Raw genomic sequence first — 16,479 nt, 5'->3', positions numbered from 1 at the left:
GGAGAATTGGATGAATGAGAATCGGATAGAAAAGTTCCAGAGTGTTTCAGTTGGAAGACTAACAGGATCATTATAACACAATGTTAATAAACATTATGTAGGCTCCTCCTCTTAGGAGTTGTTATATTGTTCAATCCGTGTTAATGTTAATAAACATTATGCAGGCTCCTCCTCTTAGGAGTTGTTATATTGTTCAATCCGTGTTAATGTTAATAAACATTATGCAGGCTCCTCCTCTTAGGAGTTGTTATATTGTTCAATCAGTGTTAATGTTAATAAACATTATGCAGGCTCCTCCTCTTAGGAGTTGTTATATTGTTCAATCAGTGTTAATGTTAATTCAGCTCATCTAGACAATGAGATTGAGAATCAGCAGCTATTAACCTCAGTAAAACAGGTCAGAAATGAGAATAAGTGGACAGATAATGTTTTTCTGATGCTCTACTCAATTCAATTCAATTCAAGGGGCTTTATTGGCATGGGAAACATATATTAACATTGCCAAAGCAAGTGAGGTAGATAATATACAAAAGTGAAATAAACAATAAAAATGAACAGTAAACATTACACTCACAGAAGTTCCAAAAGAATAAAGACATTACGAATATAATTTTATGTATATATACAGTGTTGTAAAGATGTACAAATGGTTACTCTCTACCATCTAAATAATAGTGTAGAGGAGATGCAGCTTTAGCACTACTTACACTTTATACAACTGGATCCTTGACTTCCTGACGGGCAGCCCCCACGTGGTAAGGATAGCGTCTGCCACGCTTATCCTCAACACTGGGGCCCCTCAGGGGTGTGTACTTAGTCCCCTCCTGTACTCCCTTCTGTACTCCCAAACATGACTCCAACACCATCATTAAGTTTGCTGACGATACAACAGTGGTAGGTAGGCCTGATCACTAACAACGCAACGACGAGACAGCCTTTAGGGAGGAGGTCAGAGAACTGGCCGTGTGGTGCCAGGACAACAACCTCTCCCTCAATGTGAGGAAGACAAAGGAGCTGATCGTGGACTACAGGAAAAGGAGGGCCGAACAGGCCCCCACAAACATCGACCCGGCTGAAGTGGAGCCAGTCGAGTTTCAGGTTCCTTGGTGTCCACATCACCAACGATCTGTCATGGTCCAAACACACCAAGACCGTCGTGAAGAGGGCACGACAAAACCTTTTCCCCCTCAGGAGACTGAAAAGATTTGGCAATGATACCCAGATCCTCAAAAGGTTCTACAGCTGCACCATCGAGAACATCCTGACCGATTGTATCACCGACTGGTATGGCAACTGCTCGGACTCTGACCGTAAGAGGGTAGTGCGTACGGCCCAGTACACCACTGGGGCCAAGCTTCCTGCCATCCAGGGCCTATATAATAATCAGGTGTCAGAGGAAAGCCCATAAAATTGTCTGAGACTCCAGTCACCCAAGTCATAAACTGTTTTCTCTGCTTCAGTATGGGAAGCGGTACCGGAGAGCCAAGTCTAGGACCAAAAGGCTCCTTAACAACTTCTACCCCCAAGCCAGCCCCAAGACTGCTGAACAATTAATCAAATGGCCATTGGACTATTACATTGACCCCCCCCCCGCCCCCCCCATTTATTTTGTACACTGCTGCTACTCGCTGCTGCTACTTTATCTATGCATAGTCACTTCACCCCTACCTACATGTACAAATGACCTCTAGCCTCTTAACCCGATCTGTGGGATCGGAAAGGCAAGCTGATGGGATACATTCAGTATGTTTTTAGCATGTTCTACAAGTGTTGAGCATGGACTTGAGTCTTTCGAGGCCAATGGATTTTTTCTCTACATTTTCTCTTTTGTCCTCAGTACATAGTTTTGGTGCCTGCTGTCCAGTTTGGTTCCACATACTGTAATCTCTTCTCTCTGTAGACAACTACTTAGCTCTTCACCTTCAGCCGACCTTGGCTCAGCAGGAACAACCTCCACAGATCTGCATTCAACCGGCCCCTCAAGCCAGGATTACTCAGGTGTTCAAGTAGAAACAGACTTTCAGGAAGAAAGACTCAGCTCAGGGTGACACAGTCCAATTTCCTCCCGAAGAACTTAACTAGTTTTACTGCTTCTCTCTTACCATTCAGTGGCCTCAGGTCTCATGTAATAGCAGCTTTTGTTTGTGCCTGACTTGCCAGAACCTTTCAAGGACAGGCATATCAATGCACACAGGAAACCACACAAAGTCTCTCTTTTCAGTGTGTGTGCCAGGATTTGTACCTGTGTGATCTACACAAATTTGTGTTTTTTTGTGTATGGTATTATGTGTGTTATATATGGTATGTAAATTGTCTATCAGTGTGTTTTGTGTCTGCAGTGTCAGCCCAGGTGTCACTGTGTCAGGTGGCCCAGACAGACAGACCTCTCAGCCTCCCTCAGTATTAACCAGCAGAACCAAGACTCTCCATGTATGGCCCTGGGGCCCTCACTGTGGGGGCCAGGGGACGACTGTCTCTTTATCTCTCCTCTCCTCCTCATGGCCCAGTTCTCCTGTCTGGAACAGATGTTAGTGCTGGTGCTCTATCCCTTCCCTACCCCCAACTGAATCCTTCTCTATAATTAGCTAGCAGCCCTCATACTGTAGTACCCTCACAGACACTCACACAACGTACACCTAATTAGTGGAGATTTCTCCTTTATTCTCTCTCTTTTATGTCTCCCTCCTCCCCCTATTCCTTCATACCTCTGTAGAGGTAGAAGGGGAATCTCTGGAGAGGAGGACTGGTTTGCTGCAGGGAGAGATACAGAAAGCTCACTGTCGACTGCATACGTCTCCTCCCCCACACGCGTTCCAAAATCTGTTGTTTATTTTATGAGGAAGTGTCACATGAATGATTTAGTTTTCATGTGTTGCTTTTACATACAATAGTTAGCAGCACAGTCAGTTTTGATTGGGACGTATTTTATTATTCTGGCGGAGGAGCTGAATTCATATTGTAGTAATTCCCCTTGAAGGGATTATGATGCTTTTAACCTTAATGTGCTGATGACCTCCTGTTTGCATATTAACGAAACAAACCACGTCCGTATCGTCAGACAGACGTGTGTTGATCCAGGATTAGATCAGTGTGAGGTAGACAGTCGGGACTAATGCCAACACAAATGGGATTATCCCAACAGTATTCTAGAAGTATTTCATTGTCATGGGGATTTCAGTATAATGTGATTAGGTCGTATTGCCCTTTGTTGAATGGGACTATTATCCAATGCTTTAGCTATGAGTTCATTCATTCATAACACTACATTAACTTGTGGTTGTGCATTATATATGTCTTTAAATTGACAGCTGTTGCTAGGGTAGCACTGTCCTCATACGTCACACCCTGACCTTAGTATTCTTTGTTTTCCTTGTTCTTTTGGTTAGGTCAGGGTGTGACATGAGTGATGTATGTGTTTTGTCTTGTCTAGGGGTTTTGTATGTTTATGGGGCTGCTTCCTTTCTAGGTAAATTGTATGTCTATGGTTGCCTAGATTGGTTCTCAATTAGAGGCAGCTGTCTATCGTTGTCTCTGATTGGGAACCATATTTAGGCAGCCATATTCTGTGGGTACTTTGTGGTTGATTATCTATGTCTATGTTAGTTGCGTGTGTCAGCACAGTTTTCTTGTTATAGCATCAAGCTTTATATAGTTACATCATAAGAGCATAATCACAGAAGCTTTATATAGTTACGTGTTTAGTAAACATATGTCAGATGAATACTCATCCTTTCGTGCGCACTTAGAGGCCCCACAGAGTGCCCCTTGCACCCACAGAGTGCCCCTTGCACCCACACAGTGCACCTCTCACCTCTAACCCTTTCTCTTTTATGTGGTCTCTCATTCACATCAGGGCAGTTTGGTGTTTTCTGTTCTTCTGTTTTTCATTTTTCTCATCCTTCTATCTGACATGTCTATTGCCCCTGTGGTACAGAGCTTTCACAGGTCAGGCCTGGAACCATCTTCTCTGTCCACACGTTCTCCAATCATACACTGGAAATCCAGCTGATGGATTCTGCCCTACATGTTCATTATCTGTTATTTAATGTTTCCATCCACACTTTCTCTGAGGTGGACTGCCTGAAATAATGACTTTTTTCCCTTCCTGGGGGGAGGTACTGTAGTTGATATGATTTCATATGGAGTGACATGGAGGCATATCTCTGAAGTGTTTTTATATGAGAGTAAACTCAGTGAAGTGACATTGAGACATATCTCTGGGTTTTCTATGAGAATAAACTCTGCAGAGTGACATGGAGGCATATCTCTTAGGTGCCATCGTACGATGGTAAAAGCTCAGTGAAGGAGGCAGGCGGCTTCATCTCACCACATTTCTCTGTCACCCTGTTTACAAGTCTATGTACCTGTATGTATTGATGTGTGTCCTTTACTGAACTGGTCTCCTCTGTGTGTGTTTGTCCATGCAGGTGATGAACGTGAGCCTGTGGGAGGGGGAGCGGGTGACGTTTGAGGACCTGGGGGGCGGGGAGCCCTCTGTTCTGGCCAACGAGTCTATCCTGTTGAAGGGCCTGGTGGTACGCAGCTGGAGCAACCACATCACCATCCAATTCCACAGCCAGAGACAGATCCAGCCTGGGTCCTTCCTGCTCAGATACCAAGGTAAGACCCGAGGGCAACCAAACACCCCAGCACTAGCACAGTCACCAACCAAACACCACAGCACTAGCACAGCCACCAACCAAACACCACATCACTAGCACAGCCACCAACCAAACAACACAGCACATCGACCTAATCAAATACTGCACAACATCTAACCAAGTTTCAGAATGTGAGTTGCAACCCATATGAAGTGATCATATAGACAGGGCCTGAGAGGTTGAACTCTCCTCTCCTTTCCTTTCCTCTCCTCTCCTCTCCTCTCCTCTCCTCTCCTCTCCTCTCCTGTACTCCATTAGCCTCCTCCATTAGCCTCCTCCAGTACACTGGTGCTCACCCTCCCATTATACCTTGTCAACATATTGTGCTCATGTTAGCCACAAAATGACAACAGCTGTCAATTGGCAGCATAATCAGGTGGAGAAATTGCTGTGATGATGCTCTTCTAATTGTCATTTACCAGAGATTGCAGAAGGAGACTGCATGCAGTTATGAGCCGTGTTGCTTAGACATGGTGGTAAAATAGAAAAGCTACAAATATTTTTTTCCAGATTCTTTCGTTTTTGTGAGCTAATGAACTGTGGCAGGTTTGCAAATGGGGTAGTTCCATTCTGAACAATGCCTAGATTACAGGTTGAATAAGAATTGCATTTCCCACTCACCCATCCCTCTCTGAATCATGCTATGACCCCCCTCTCGCTCGCTCTCTCCCTCTCTCTCTCCTTTGTAAGGTGTGTGGGTGGTGTTCACCACCCAGTGAGGGGGACCTTCAGGGCTTTCTGTGGCAGGCTTCTGCTGCTCTATTAAATAACATGGCAATCATACGGCAGGGCACGGAACAGCACCACTGATAATAACTTTCCGCTTCTTTACAAAACTTCCAATTACCTCACACAGTGGTGTGTGTGTGTGTGTGTGTCCGCTCCACCTGTTTGATATTCTCTGAGCAGCGCGTCATGCTGATCTGTGCTGGCAATGAGGGTGGCCTATAACTTTGATTATATTTTCCCCTGTCTCTGACGTACAGTATGGTGCATTCTGTAGCGGACAGCAACAGTGGAAATAAATAACCTAGGGGAGAGTAGTTTGACGAAATCTGGCATGTTCATAGACGGAATCTCTCTTTCTTTTGTTTTTTCTCTATCTCCCTCTCTCTCTTTCTCTCTCTCACGCCCTCCCTCCGTCTCTCTAGCAATGTTAATAACTGTTAATAAAAAAAATATGGTTCTGGGGGCATGCTGAATAATTTGCATATCTATTGGTCACCTTAATCACAAGTGCATTAAATCTCAATGAAACACTGCCTGGAAACAAATTGAGATCCCATTAGGATACATCACATTTAAGTTATGAATCCAGCAATCAACGAGTCAGCCATCTTTCTGCATACCTGTGGCAGAACAAGAGTTATCCTACTACACCAAGACAGTGCTTGGTTAGAGGAATTGTTTGCTCAAAATACATATATTAATGATTTCCCACATACTTTGGCCGTTTCAGTTTTTTTTATTTTGGTATAGGCTACCTATAGGCAACCTGTACAAACTCTGTGTGTGAAGCATTGCTCTTCTGATGACTTTGGAGTCACTTTGAGGACATCTTCATTCATCTTCCTACAATGTTCCCTTTTGGCTTCCATACATTTCTGGTCCAAGGACGCAAAAATCATCTATCTGGTATCTTCTGCTCTTTTCATGTGTTCAGAAAGATCTGTAATTTGATATTTTAACACCAAAACATTGATGTCTCTGTTAATAAAAATGTTATCTCAAAGTAAGCTAAGAGTCTGATTGTCTACCAGGTGACATAAGCTGGAGATGGAGGGCGGTAACATTTTCATTTATACCCCATGACAGTTTTACGTGTATTGAGATGATTGCTCTGATATTACAATCTTTTTGCTCTGCAAGATCACCTTGTCCCGTAATGAGGTGTGGAGAATGTGATCAGACAAGCAGTGAGCAGGAGACTGATTTGTTTTAAAGATGGACGCCGGGCAATCGGAAAGTGTCTGTCATTAAATCCTGCATAATCATCTCCTCTGGCTGAGGTGGCCGGTAATGAAATCAACACTGTCTTCATAGATTATTCCTGGGCGCAGATTGATCAAACAGTGAATTTGAGGGAACTAAAGAGCAAATTGTGTTGATCATTGCGGGTGATATAAACATTTGCTCAGTATTTATGAAGCAAACATATATAAATGAGTTCTGTATTGGCATTTTACATTTAAATCGATAACCCTAGGAGAATTGGAATGCGTGCTCTCCTGCCTTGTCTTATCTATTTGTACCTTAAATACCTCTCTTACTCTCCCTCTCTTTCTTACTCGTGTCAGGTATATACAATCAGTGGTGGTGTGTTTCTCTTCGTGTACAGAGCCAGTTAAAAGTCTGGACACACCTACTCAGTCAAGGATTTTTCTTTCTTTTTACTATTTTCTACATTGTAGAATAATAGTGAAGACATCAAAACTATGCAATAACACACATGGAATCATGTAGTAACCAAAAAAGCCACCCTTTGCCTTGACAACAGCTTTGCACACTCTTGGCATTCTCTCAACCAGATTCACCAGGAATGCTTTTCAAACAGTCTTGAAGGAGTTTCCACATATTCTGAGCACTTATTGGCTGCTTTTTTATTTTAATTTTATTTTATTTCACCTTTATTTAACCAGGTAGGCCAGTTGAGAACAAGTTCTCATTTACAACTGCGACCTGGCCAAGATAAGCAAAGCTTTGCGACACAAACAACAACACAGAGTTACACATGGAATAAACAAACATACAGTCAATAACACAATAAAAAAAAGTATATTTACAATGTGTGCAAATGGCGTGAGGAGGTAAGGCAATAAATAGGCCATAGCACAGAAGTAATTACAATTTAGCAAATTAACACTGTAGTGATAGATGTGCAGATGATGATGTGCAAATAGAAATACTGGTGTGCAAAAAAGTAAATAAAAACATTATGGAGATGAGGTAGGTAGATTGGATGGGCTATTTACAGATGGGCTGTGTACAGCTGCAGCGATTGGTTAGCTGCTCAGATAGCTGATGTATAAAGTTATGGAGGGAATTATAAGTCTCCAACTTCAGCTATTTTTGCAATTCATTCCAGTCATTGGCAGCAGAGAACTGGAAGCAAAGGTGGCCAAAGTAGGTGTTGGCTTTGGGGATGACCAGTGAGATATACCTTCTGGGGCGCGTGCTACGGGTGGGTGTTATCGTGACCAGTGAGCTGAGATAAGGCAGAGCTTTACCTAGAATAGACTTATAGATGACCTGGAGCCAGTGGGTCTGGTGACGAATATGTAGCGAGGGCAAGCTGACAAGAGCATACAGGTCACAGTGGTGGGTGGTATATGTGGCTTTGGTGACAAAACGGATGGCATTGTGATAGACTGCATCCAGTTTGCTGAGTAGAGTGTTGGAGGCTATTTTGTAAATGACATCGCTGAAGTCGAGGATCGGTGTGATTGTCCGTTTTACGAGGGTATGTTTGGCGCCGTGAGTGAAGGAAGCTTTGTTGTGAATTAGGAAGCTGATTCTAGATTTAATTTTGGATTGGCAATGTTTAATATGAGTCTGGAAGGAGAGTTTACAGTCTAGCCAGACACCTAGGTATTTGTAGTTGTCCACATATTCTAAGTAAGAACCGTCCAGAGTAGTGATGCTAGTCGGGCGGGCGGGTGCGGGCAGCGATCAGTTGAAAAGCATGAATTTAGTTTTACTGGCGTTTAAGAACAGTTGGAGGCTACGGAAGGAGTGTTGTATAGCAATGAAGGTCATTTGGAGTTTTGTTAACACAGTGTCAAAAGAAGGGCCAGATGTATACAGAATGGTGTCGTCTGAGTCGATAAGGGAATCACCCGCAGCAAGAGCGAATTCATTGATATATACAGAGAAAAGAGTCTTGAACCCTGTGGTACCCCCATAGAGACTGCCAGAGGTCCAGACAACAAGCCCTCCGATTTGACACACTGAACTCTATCTGAGAAGTAGTTGGTGAACCAGGCGAGGCAGTCAATTGAGAAACCAAGGCTGTTGAGTCTGCCGATAAGAATACGGTGATTGACAGAGTCAAAAGCCTTGGCCAGGTCGATGAAGACGGCTGCACAGTACTGTCTTTTATCGATGGCGGTAATGATACCGTTTAGTACCTTAATATTATTTAGCGTGGCTGAGGTGCATCTGTGACCGGCTCGGAAACCGGATTGCACAGCGGAGAAGGTACGGTGGGATTCGAAATGGTCAGTGATCTGTTTATTAACTTGGCTTTTGAAGACTTTAGAAAGGCAGAGCAGGTTGGATATAGGTCTGTAACAGTTTGGGTCTAGAGTGTCACCCCCTTTGAAGAGGGGGATGACCCCGGCAGCTTTCCAAACTTTAGGGATCTCGGATGATACGAAAGACAGTTTGAACAGACTGGTAATAGGGGTTGCAACAATGGCGGGGGATAATTTTAGAAAGAGAGGATCCAGATTGTCTAGCCCAGCTGATTTGTACGGGTCCAGGTTTTGCAGCTCTTTCAGAACATCTGTTATCTGGATTTGGTTGAAGGAGAAGCTGGGAGGCTCGCGCAAGCAGCTGCGAGGGGTGTGGAGCTGTTGGCTGGGGTTGGGGTAGCCAGGAGGAGAGCATGGCCAGCTGTAGAGAATTGCTTATTGAAATTCTCGATTATCGTGGATTTATCGGTGGTGACAGTGTTTCCTAGCCTCAGTGCAGTGGGCAGCTGGGAGGAGGGCTCTTATTCTCCATGGACTTTACAGTGTCCCAGAACCTTTTGGAGTTAGAGATGTTCCTCCTCCTTCATGTTTCACATTGGGAACCACACATGCAGAGATCATCTGTTAAACCTACTACGCGTCTCACAAAGACACTGTAGATTTCCAGCGGTCTAATGTCCATTTCTCATATTTCTTGTCTCAAGCAAGTCTCTTCTTATTATTGGTGTCCTTTTGTAGTGGCGTCTTTGCATCAATTCTACCATGAAGGCCTGATTCACGCAGTCTCCTCTATAAACAGTTGATCTGTTCAAGTAACAGTTGAGATCTGTTACTTGAACTCTGTGAAGCATTTATTTGGGCTGCAATTTCTGAGGCTGGTAATTCTAATGTACTTATCCTCTGCGGTAAAGGTAACTCTGGGTCTTCCTTTCCTGTGGCGGTCCTCATGAGAGACAGTTTCATCAGAGCGCTTGATGCTTTTTGTGACGGCACTTTTGCAACTGCACTTTCAAAGTTCTTGAAATGTTTCTGATTGACTGACCATGTCTTAAAGTTATGAACATATATTTGGATTTCTTTAACAATTGTTTGGTTATTACATGATTCCATATGTGTTATTTCATAGTTTTCACTATTATTCTACAATGTAAAAAATATTTTAAAAATTAAGAAAAACTTGAATGAGAAGGTGTGTCCAAACTTTTGACTGGTACTGATAATTTGCTCTACTTCATCATACACCATTAGAACTGTATGTTAGTCATCTAGTGTAGCAGGCCAGTTCTGAGAGTCTATTTCTGGCACAGTGTACTGTAGCTCTATTGGCATGGAAACACTGATGGTTATCAATGCTTCAGCTACCATCTCCCATTTGGCCAGCAGTCATAAGAGCAGTAACTGCGTGCAGATAGATTTCAAACATGGTAATATCATCGTCATCTATCAGTGAAGAGAGTCTTTATTTACCAGCTGCTCTGGGAGAAAGATCAATGAAACAAGAGCAAAACAAGAATCAAATGGAGGAAAACAATCTCCACACAGATTTTGGATAAAGTTGATCAGTGATCGTGATCAAGACCTTGTTCCAACACCTCCCCTTGGCAGCTGTTTAGTAACAACCTTTCACAGACTTGCGAGAGAATGTGATGCTCAGCACGAAACTTACCAAAACACTTGTTTCCTTTCCTTGTCTCCTTTTCTTTATAACCATTATCTGAGAGTATTGGGGCTTCATCATCATTATCATCAAGTGATTTGCCAGGTGGTTAGTAGAAGTTAGACACCTAAGAGAAGTAGAGAGATGAAGATGGAGGAGAGTGAGAATGAGAGACAGAAATAGGTAGAGGGATTGTGTGCATGAGCGAGTGCCATGCATGTATACACAAGTTAGAGTAGAGGGCAGTCGACAGAAACATGTCCTTCCCCAGGCTCCCCTCACCCTTGGTGACGTCTCACTACTGACAGCCACATCTGTCTGTGTCGTCCCCTCGTCTCAGAACTCCACAGGCTGCCCCCTGGGGTACCACTCCAGCTCCATATCACTCTCTGTCTCTCACACACTTGTTTATCAGCCCCTCCATCGCTTCCCCACTGAGACAGTGCCTCTGATGGTGCAGAGACTGGGCCAGATCAGGGCCAACCCCAGAACCATCCACACACATACTACATATGCAGTGCATTCTGAAAATATTCAGACCCCTTGACTTTTTTCCCCTCATCAACCTACACACAATATCCCATAATGACAAAGAAAAAACGTTTTTAGAATTTTTGAAAATGTATTAAAAATCAAATCTGAAACATCACTTTTATTCAGTACTTTGTTGAAGCACCTTTGGCAGTATTTACAGTCTCAAGTCTTGGGTATGACGATACAAGCTTGGCACACCTGTATTTGGGGAGTTTCTCCCATTCTTCTCTGCAGATGCTCTCAAGCTCTGTCAGGTTGGATGGGGAGCGTCGCTGCACAGCTATTTTCAGGTCTCTCCAGAGATGTTCAATTGGGTTCAAGTCCGGGCTCTGGCTGGGCCACTCAAGGACATTCAAAGACTTGTCCTGAAGCCACTCCTGCGTTGCCTTGGCTGTGTGCTTAGGGTTGTTGTCCTGTTGGAAGGTGAACCTTCGCCCCAGTCTGAGGTCCTGAGTGCTCTGGATCAGGTTTTCATTAAAGATCTCTCTGTACTTTGCTCCGTTCATCTTTCCCTCAATCCCGACTAGTCTCCCAGTCCCTACCTCTGAAAAACATCCCCACAGCATGATGCTGCCACCACCATGCTTCACCGTAGGGATTGTGCCAGGTTTCCTCCAGACGTGACGCTTGACATTGAGGCAAAAGAGTTCAATCTTGGTTTCATCAGACCAGAGAGTCCTTTAGGTGCCTTTTGGCAAGTTCCAAGCGGGCTGTCATGTGTCTTTTACTGAGGAGTGGCTTCTGTAAAGTTAGAAAATGTGGAAAAGGGGAAGAGGTCTAAATACTTTCTGAATGCTCTGTACAGTGTATGGATTTAGCATTAAATAACACACATCTAATTTTCTGATTGAAAATGAATGTGACTGTAGCCCAGGCAGATCAGATCAGTATTACCAGTATAGCTTGTGTGATTTAATGTGGAAAACAATATTTGTTTCACCCTTCACTCTCCCAAACATCACTGTGTTTCTTAGTCTCTTGCCAAATACTGCTGTTAGTCTGCCTGCCTGGCATTAGGTCTCTGCTGCCTCTCCTTTCAACAAATACATCTAAATTATTCCACAGATGAAATATGGATAAGGGCGGAGTGCTTGCCAAAACGGTCAATAGTGACTTAACTCAGCTTAGAAATGTATGCCCAATTTCAGCGATACAGCGGTTATAGTTTTGACACGCCCTCTAAGGGCATGTAAGATTAGACGACACGGTTTTCATAAATACTGTAATAAGTTTGAACCCGCTATCTCTGCTAACAGATCAATGTAAAAAAAAAATCACTGTAATTCAGAACAAACCATGAAGCTTCCAACAATTGACAAGATGCTCACAGCAATCTTCTATAGAAAATGTGGGTCCTGAGACAAACCAGTTGAGAACCTCTCTAGAAGATTAAAGGTTAAAAATGGACCCTTTTCAATAAGTACAAGGCCTTCAGGCCCAGACTCCATTGCTATTGAACCCTGAATAGCAGTGGCGATGCAGAACCATAATGATTGTGTTGATGATTACTTGTGGTGGAGTAGGGAAACCATTGTAGTGTATATGATTAGAACTGTAAAGTATTGTATGAACAGGAGAGCATTTTAGATTGACATGAGTCAGTAGCAGACACAGTAGTGTGGCTGATGTGTGAGTGGTGACAGAGAGAGCAGTGGGATTGAATTGGAGTGTGTCTCTGTCAAACTCCTTTGTCCCTTGTGGCCGTCTTCAGACACACTTCACATCACAGCCACCGTTAGACAAGTGTGATTTAATGTGCAGTACGTTAGACAAGCGTCCCCCGACACCCTGTCAGACAAACATGTCAGAAATGCTGCCACTGAATGACGCAAGATTAAGACCCACTGACCCTCAACACTACTCCTCATCCTCCTCCTCCTCTTCTGATCTGTGTACTCTTGTCTAGTCGGCCTCCTCCTCTCCTCTCCCCTCCCTCCCTCCCTCCCTCCCTCCCTCCCTCCCTCCCTCCCTCCCTCCCTCCCTCCCTCCCTCCCTCCCTCCCTCCCTCTCACACACTCTCTCTCTCTCTCTCTCTCTTACTCTCACTCTCACTCCCTCTCTTTCTCGTTCTCTCTCTCTCTCTCTCTCTCTCTCTCTTCCTCTCTACTTTTCCACTGTCTGGTAACCTACCAGTCTGGTTAATAATCATTCTCTTGTAGAAAGAACCCCATGTTTCACTTAATCCTGTTTTAATGAAAACCATTAAAGTGGTGGCAAATTGATTTCAAACTTCCACTGATATAATGATCTTTTTAAAATTCACTTTGTCCTCGCCCAGTTAACAGTGATCCATCTCCTTATTATTCAACTATTGTTGAGAAGTAATTACAGCCAGAGGATTTCATTTGAACTTAATTGTAGAACAGAATAGATTCTTACTAAATTCAGTTACCAACACATTAGTATTTAATAAGAAGGGAAATGGCATGGAATGCAATGGTAGCAAACAGAATGAAGTACTTTAAAGAGCAGGTCAAGCATAAACAAGGCAAGGACTGATAAGAACCAAACCCTGCTTAACAGCAATAACCTGGCTTGTCTGTGAATAAACAGCAGTGGAATTATGAATGAACTACCGTTAGGATTATTAAAGTCATTTTGTTTTGTAAGGTAAAGGTTAAAAAAATGCACCAAATTCCAAAGTACTATCAAACTGCTAACTCTATAGCTCTAATGTGTAAGGTACCTATAAAATATAACAAAAAATAAGCAAAAGAGTCACAGAGAAAAGTTAATGGGAATGTTTGTCATTGCAGTTCCCTATCAGGGTTGATTAACAGGCCATGTGCATCCTGATTCTGGTCTACATATTTCCACAGCAGAGCAGAAGTGAAGACATTAACATGTCAGCCACGCATTATTATGCCTAGCATAATCACCACCCCACTCAGAGCGGTAGCATGACCGATTCGCCTCTACTGCCTTTCATGTGTTTGCATCCTAATGATTCTGTCCCCACAGATTAGTCTGTGATGATGGGATGTTTTAAGTCTGTTAGTGATAGTGAACCATCCAGGCCACCTCAGAATAACCCAAACCTACGGCTAATCATCCAGCTAAGCTTAAAATAAACAAAATGTAGGGCTACTTTTTCTGTGTAAGACTTTGGTAGATGCCCAGTGAGCGTGGAATAAACCTCAATCAAACCCCAACATTTCATAGAAACACACCATCCATGTGTCCAGTCAGTCCGTATTTCAGTCATTCCAAGTGAACCTCCTGAAGTTTTGCTACTTGGGCCTTTCCCTCTCTCTCTTCGGGCCTTTTCTTTGTAGACCCCACATCACAATCTCATTAGCAAAGCCATATAAAAACTGAGGACCATGGGTTTTTAACTGCATTGGCAACCAATAGTCTATTCACTTTTAATGAAGTTATTATATTTGCTGGCAGTTAGCTCCTATAGCAGCTCCATGGTGCTCTGCTGTAGTGAGACATTTCATGGACTCATATTATTACACCATTCGCCCGTTACCGAGAGAGCATCACAGCATGCTGTAAATTTAATGAAGCAAGAGCCTTTTATTGCCTTTGTGCTTTAGGCACCTGAGGTTTGAGTGGGAATAAGAGGTGTGTGGGTTGCTACTGTAGTATTTCCATGGGAACGTGGTAGACTTGTGTCTCTATGAAGTCTATGTTTCTCTGTTTTCATGTCTGAATGACAAACTAGGCTACATCCTGGAACCAAAACCCAACACCGAACTCAAACCGGCTGAGCGCGTGCGCCATTGCGCGCGAGCGCCATCGTGTATTTTGTCCGCCCACACCAAACGCGATCACGACACGCAGGTTAAAATATCAAAACAAACTCTGAACCAATTATATTAATTTGCGGACAGGTCAAAAAGCATTAAACATTAATGGAAATTTAGCTAGCTAGCTTGCACTTGCTCGTTAATTTGTCTTATTTAGCTAGCTAATTTGTCCTGGGAATTAAACATTGAGTTGTTATTTTACCTGAAATGCACAAGGTCCTCTACTCCGCCAATTAATCCACACATAAAAAGGTAAACCGACTCCTTTCTAGTCATCTCTCTTCCTTCCAGGCTTTTTCTTCTCTTGACTTTATATTGCGATTGGCAACTTTCATAAATTAGTTGCATTACCGGCACTGACCTCGTTCGTCTTTCAGTCACCCAAGTGAATATAACCAATGAGGAGATGGCACGTGGGTACCTGCTTCTATAAACCAATGAGGAGATGGGAGAGGCAGGACTTGCAGAGCGATCTGCGTCAGAATAGAACTGACTTCTATTTTAGCTCTTGGCAACGCAGATGCTCATTGGCGCACGCGTGGAGTGTGGGTGCAATAATTGAATAACATGTATGTCTACATTTATTTTGCAACGCTCGTGCATGCGATGCCAGCGGTGTAGTCAGCCTGTTAAACGTAAGAGTATGAAGCTATGAAATCAAAATTAAAATAGATAAAAATTGATTTCTGTTGGTCCCTAAAACTTTCTGTCTGCTCTTAACATGAATTTAAGTGTACATAAATATGGTACACTATTTCCCAAAATGGAAATGTGGCATAGAAATGCATGCTATTTGCCAGGTAAATTAAATGTCATTCTCGCAGGTGTTTTCTCCTTTCCATGATGGGCAGAAGGACGCCCCTTCCACACCACCTCATCTTGCATATCCCATAGGGGCCTTCAGACACACAGTCACGGGTCTGAAAGGTAATTTAATCCTTCCTTTGCTCTCCCTGCTCTGTGGGGTTAATGTGAGGCAGCGTTTAATCCAATCTAAACACTGAAACAGATTTCCCATGTGCCCCTGTCCTCTCTCCTCAGTGACCCTGTCACACACGGTTATTCTCAATGAGACCTGATAAGCCTGGCTGCAAATGAATCCCCTCTGTGTTTCATAATTAATGCCCGTGGATGGTGTGGAGGAGGATGCATCTTCCATTAGGTCATGTAAAATACAGGAGTTTTAATAGACCATTAGTCTCTGTTAGCGAGTTATCATTCCCGACAGTGTGCTTACGTTGGATTCATAAAAGATACTGAGCATAAAAAACCTTGCTTACGCAGGTTCTAAGAGGCCCATTTATAACTTACACAGCTGTGATCTATAAATCTAAAATTAACTTAAAATTGACGGCACCTGAACGTGCCTTACAATCAGCGATTTCCCCTTATAGAATGCTAGCACAAATGAGGGTTTAGTCAGGAATAACCATGGACCAAAAGAGAAAAGCAAACTTTTTGGAAGACGAGATCCCTTGTGGCAGGATGCGGCTGAATGATGGCTGTGATATACCCAACCTGTCACTCATTCCCTCTGGGATGTCCCAGTAGCGAGGAATCCCAGAGTGGACAGTACTTGGACATATACGGGTACGGCGTGTCTTCCTTTCCAGATTAGGGGCTAAATCTGCTCACAAATCTAACAGAACATTTATTGGGAGACGATAGCGACTTCATGC

At 43.3% G+C, this 16,479-nt stretch overlaps 1 protein-coding gene across 1 annotated transcript in view; it reads left to right on the top strand.

Annotated features, from left to right (window-relative positions):
* LOC139385543 (seizure protein 6-like) overlaps positions 1-16,479 on the top strand; it is a 136,683-nt gene that overhangs the window by 96,778 nt on the left and 23,426 nt on the right. Inside the window, exon 4 of the mRNA XM_071130689.1 lies at positions 4,428-4,620. Within this exon, the coding sequence (XP_070986790.1) occupies positions 4,428-4,620 (193 nt within the window). The remainder of the gene's footprint in view (positions 1-4,427; positions 4,621-16,479) is intronic.

The sequence above is a fragment of the Oncorhynchus clarkii genome, chromosome 27, assembly GCF_045791955.1.
Source record: "Oncorhynchus clarkii lewisi isolate Uvic-CL-2024 chromosome 27, UVic_Ocla_1.0, whole genome shotgun sequence".
Lineage (NCBI taxonomy): Eukaryota > Metazoa > Chordata > Actinopteri > Salmoniformes > Salmonidae > Oncorhynchus > Oncorhynchus clarkii.
Note: the sequence above shows the minus strand (reverse complement) of the source record. Positions and strands in the feature narration are given on the sequence as shown.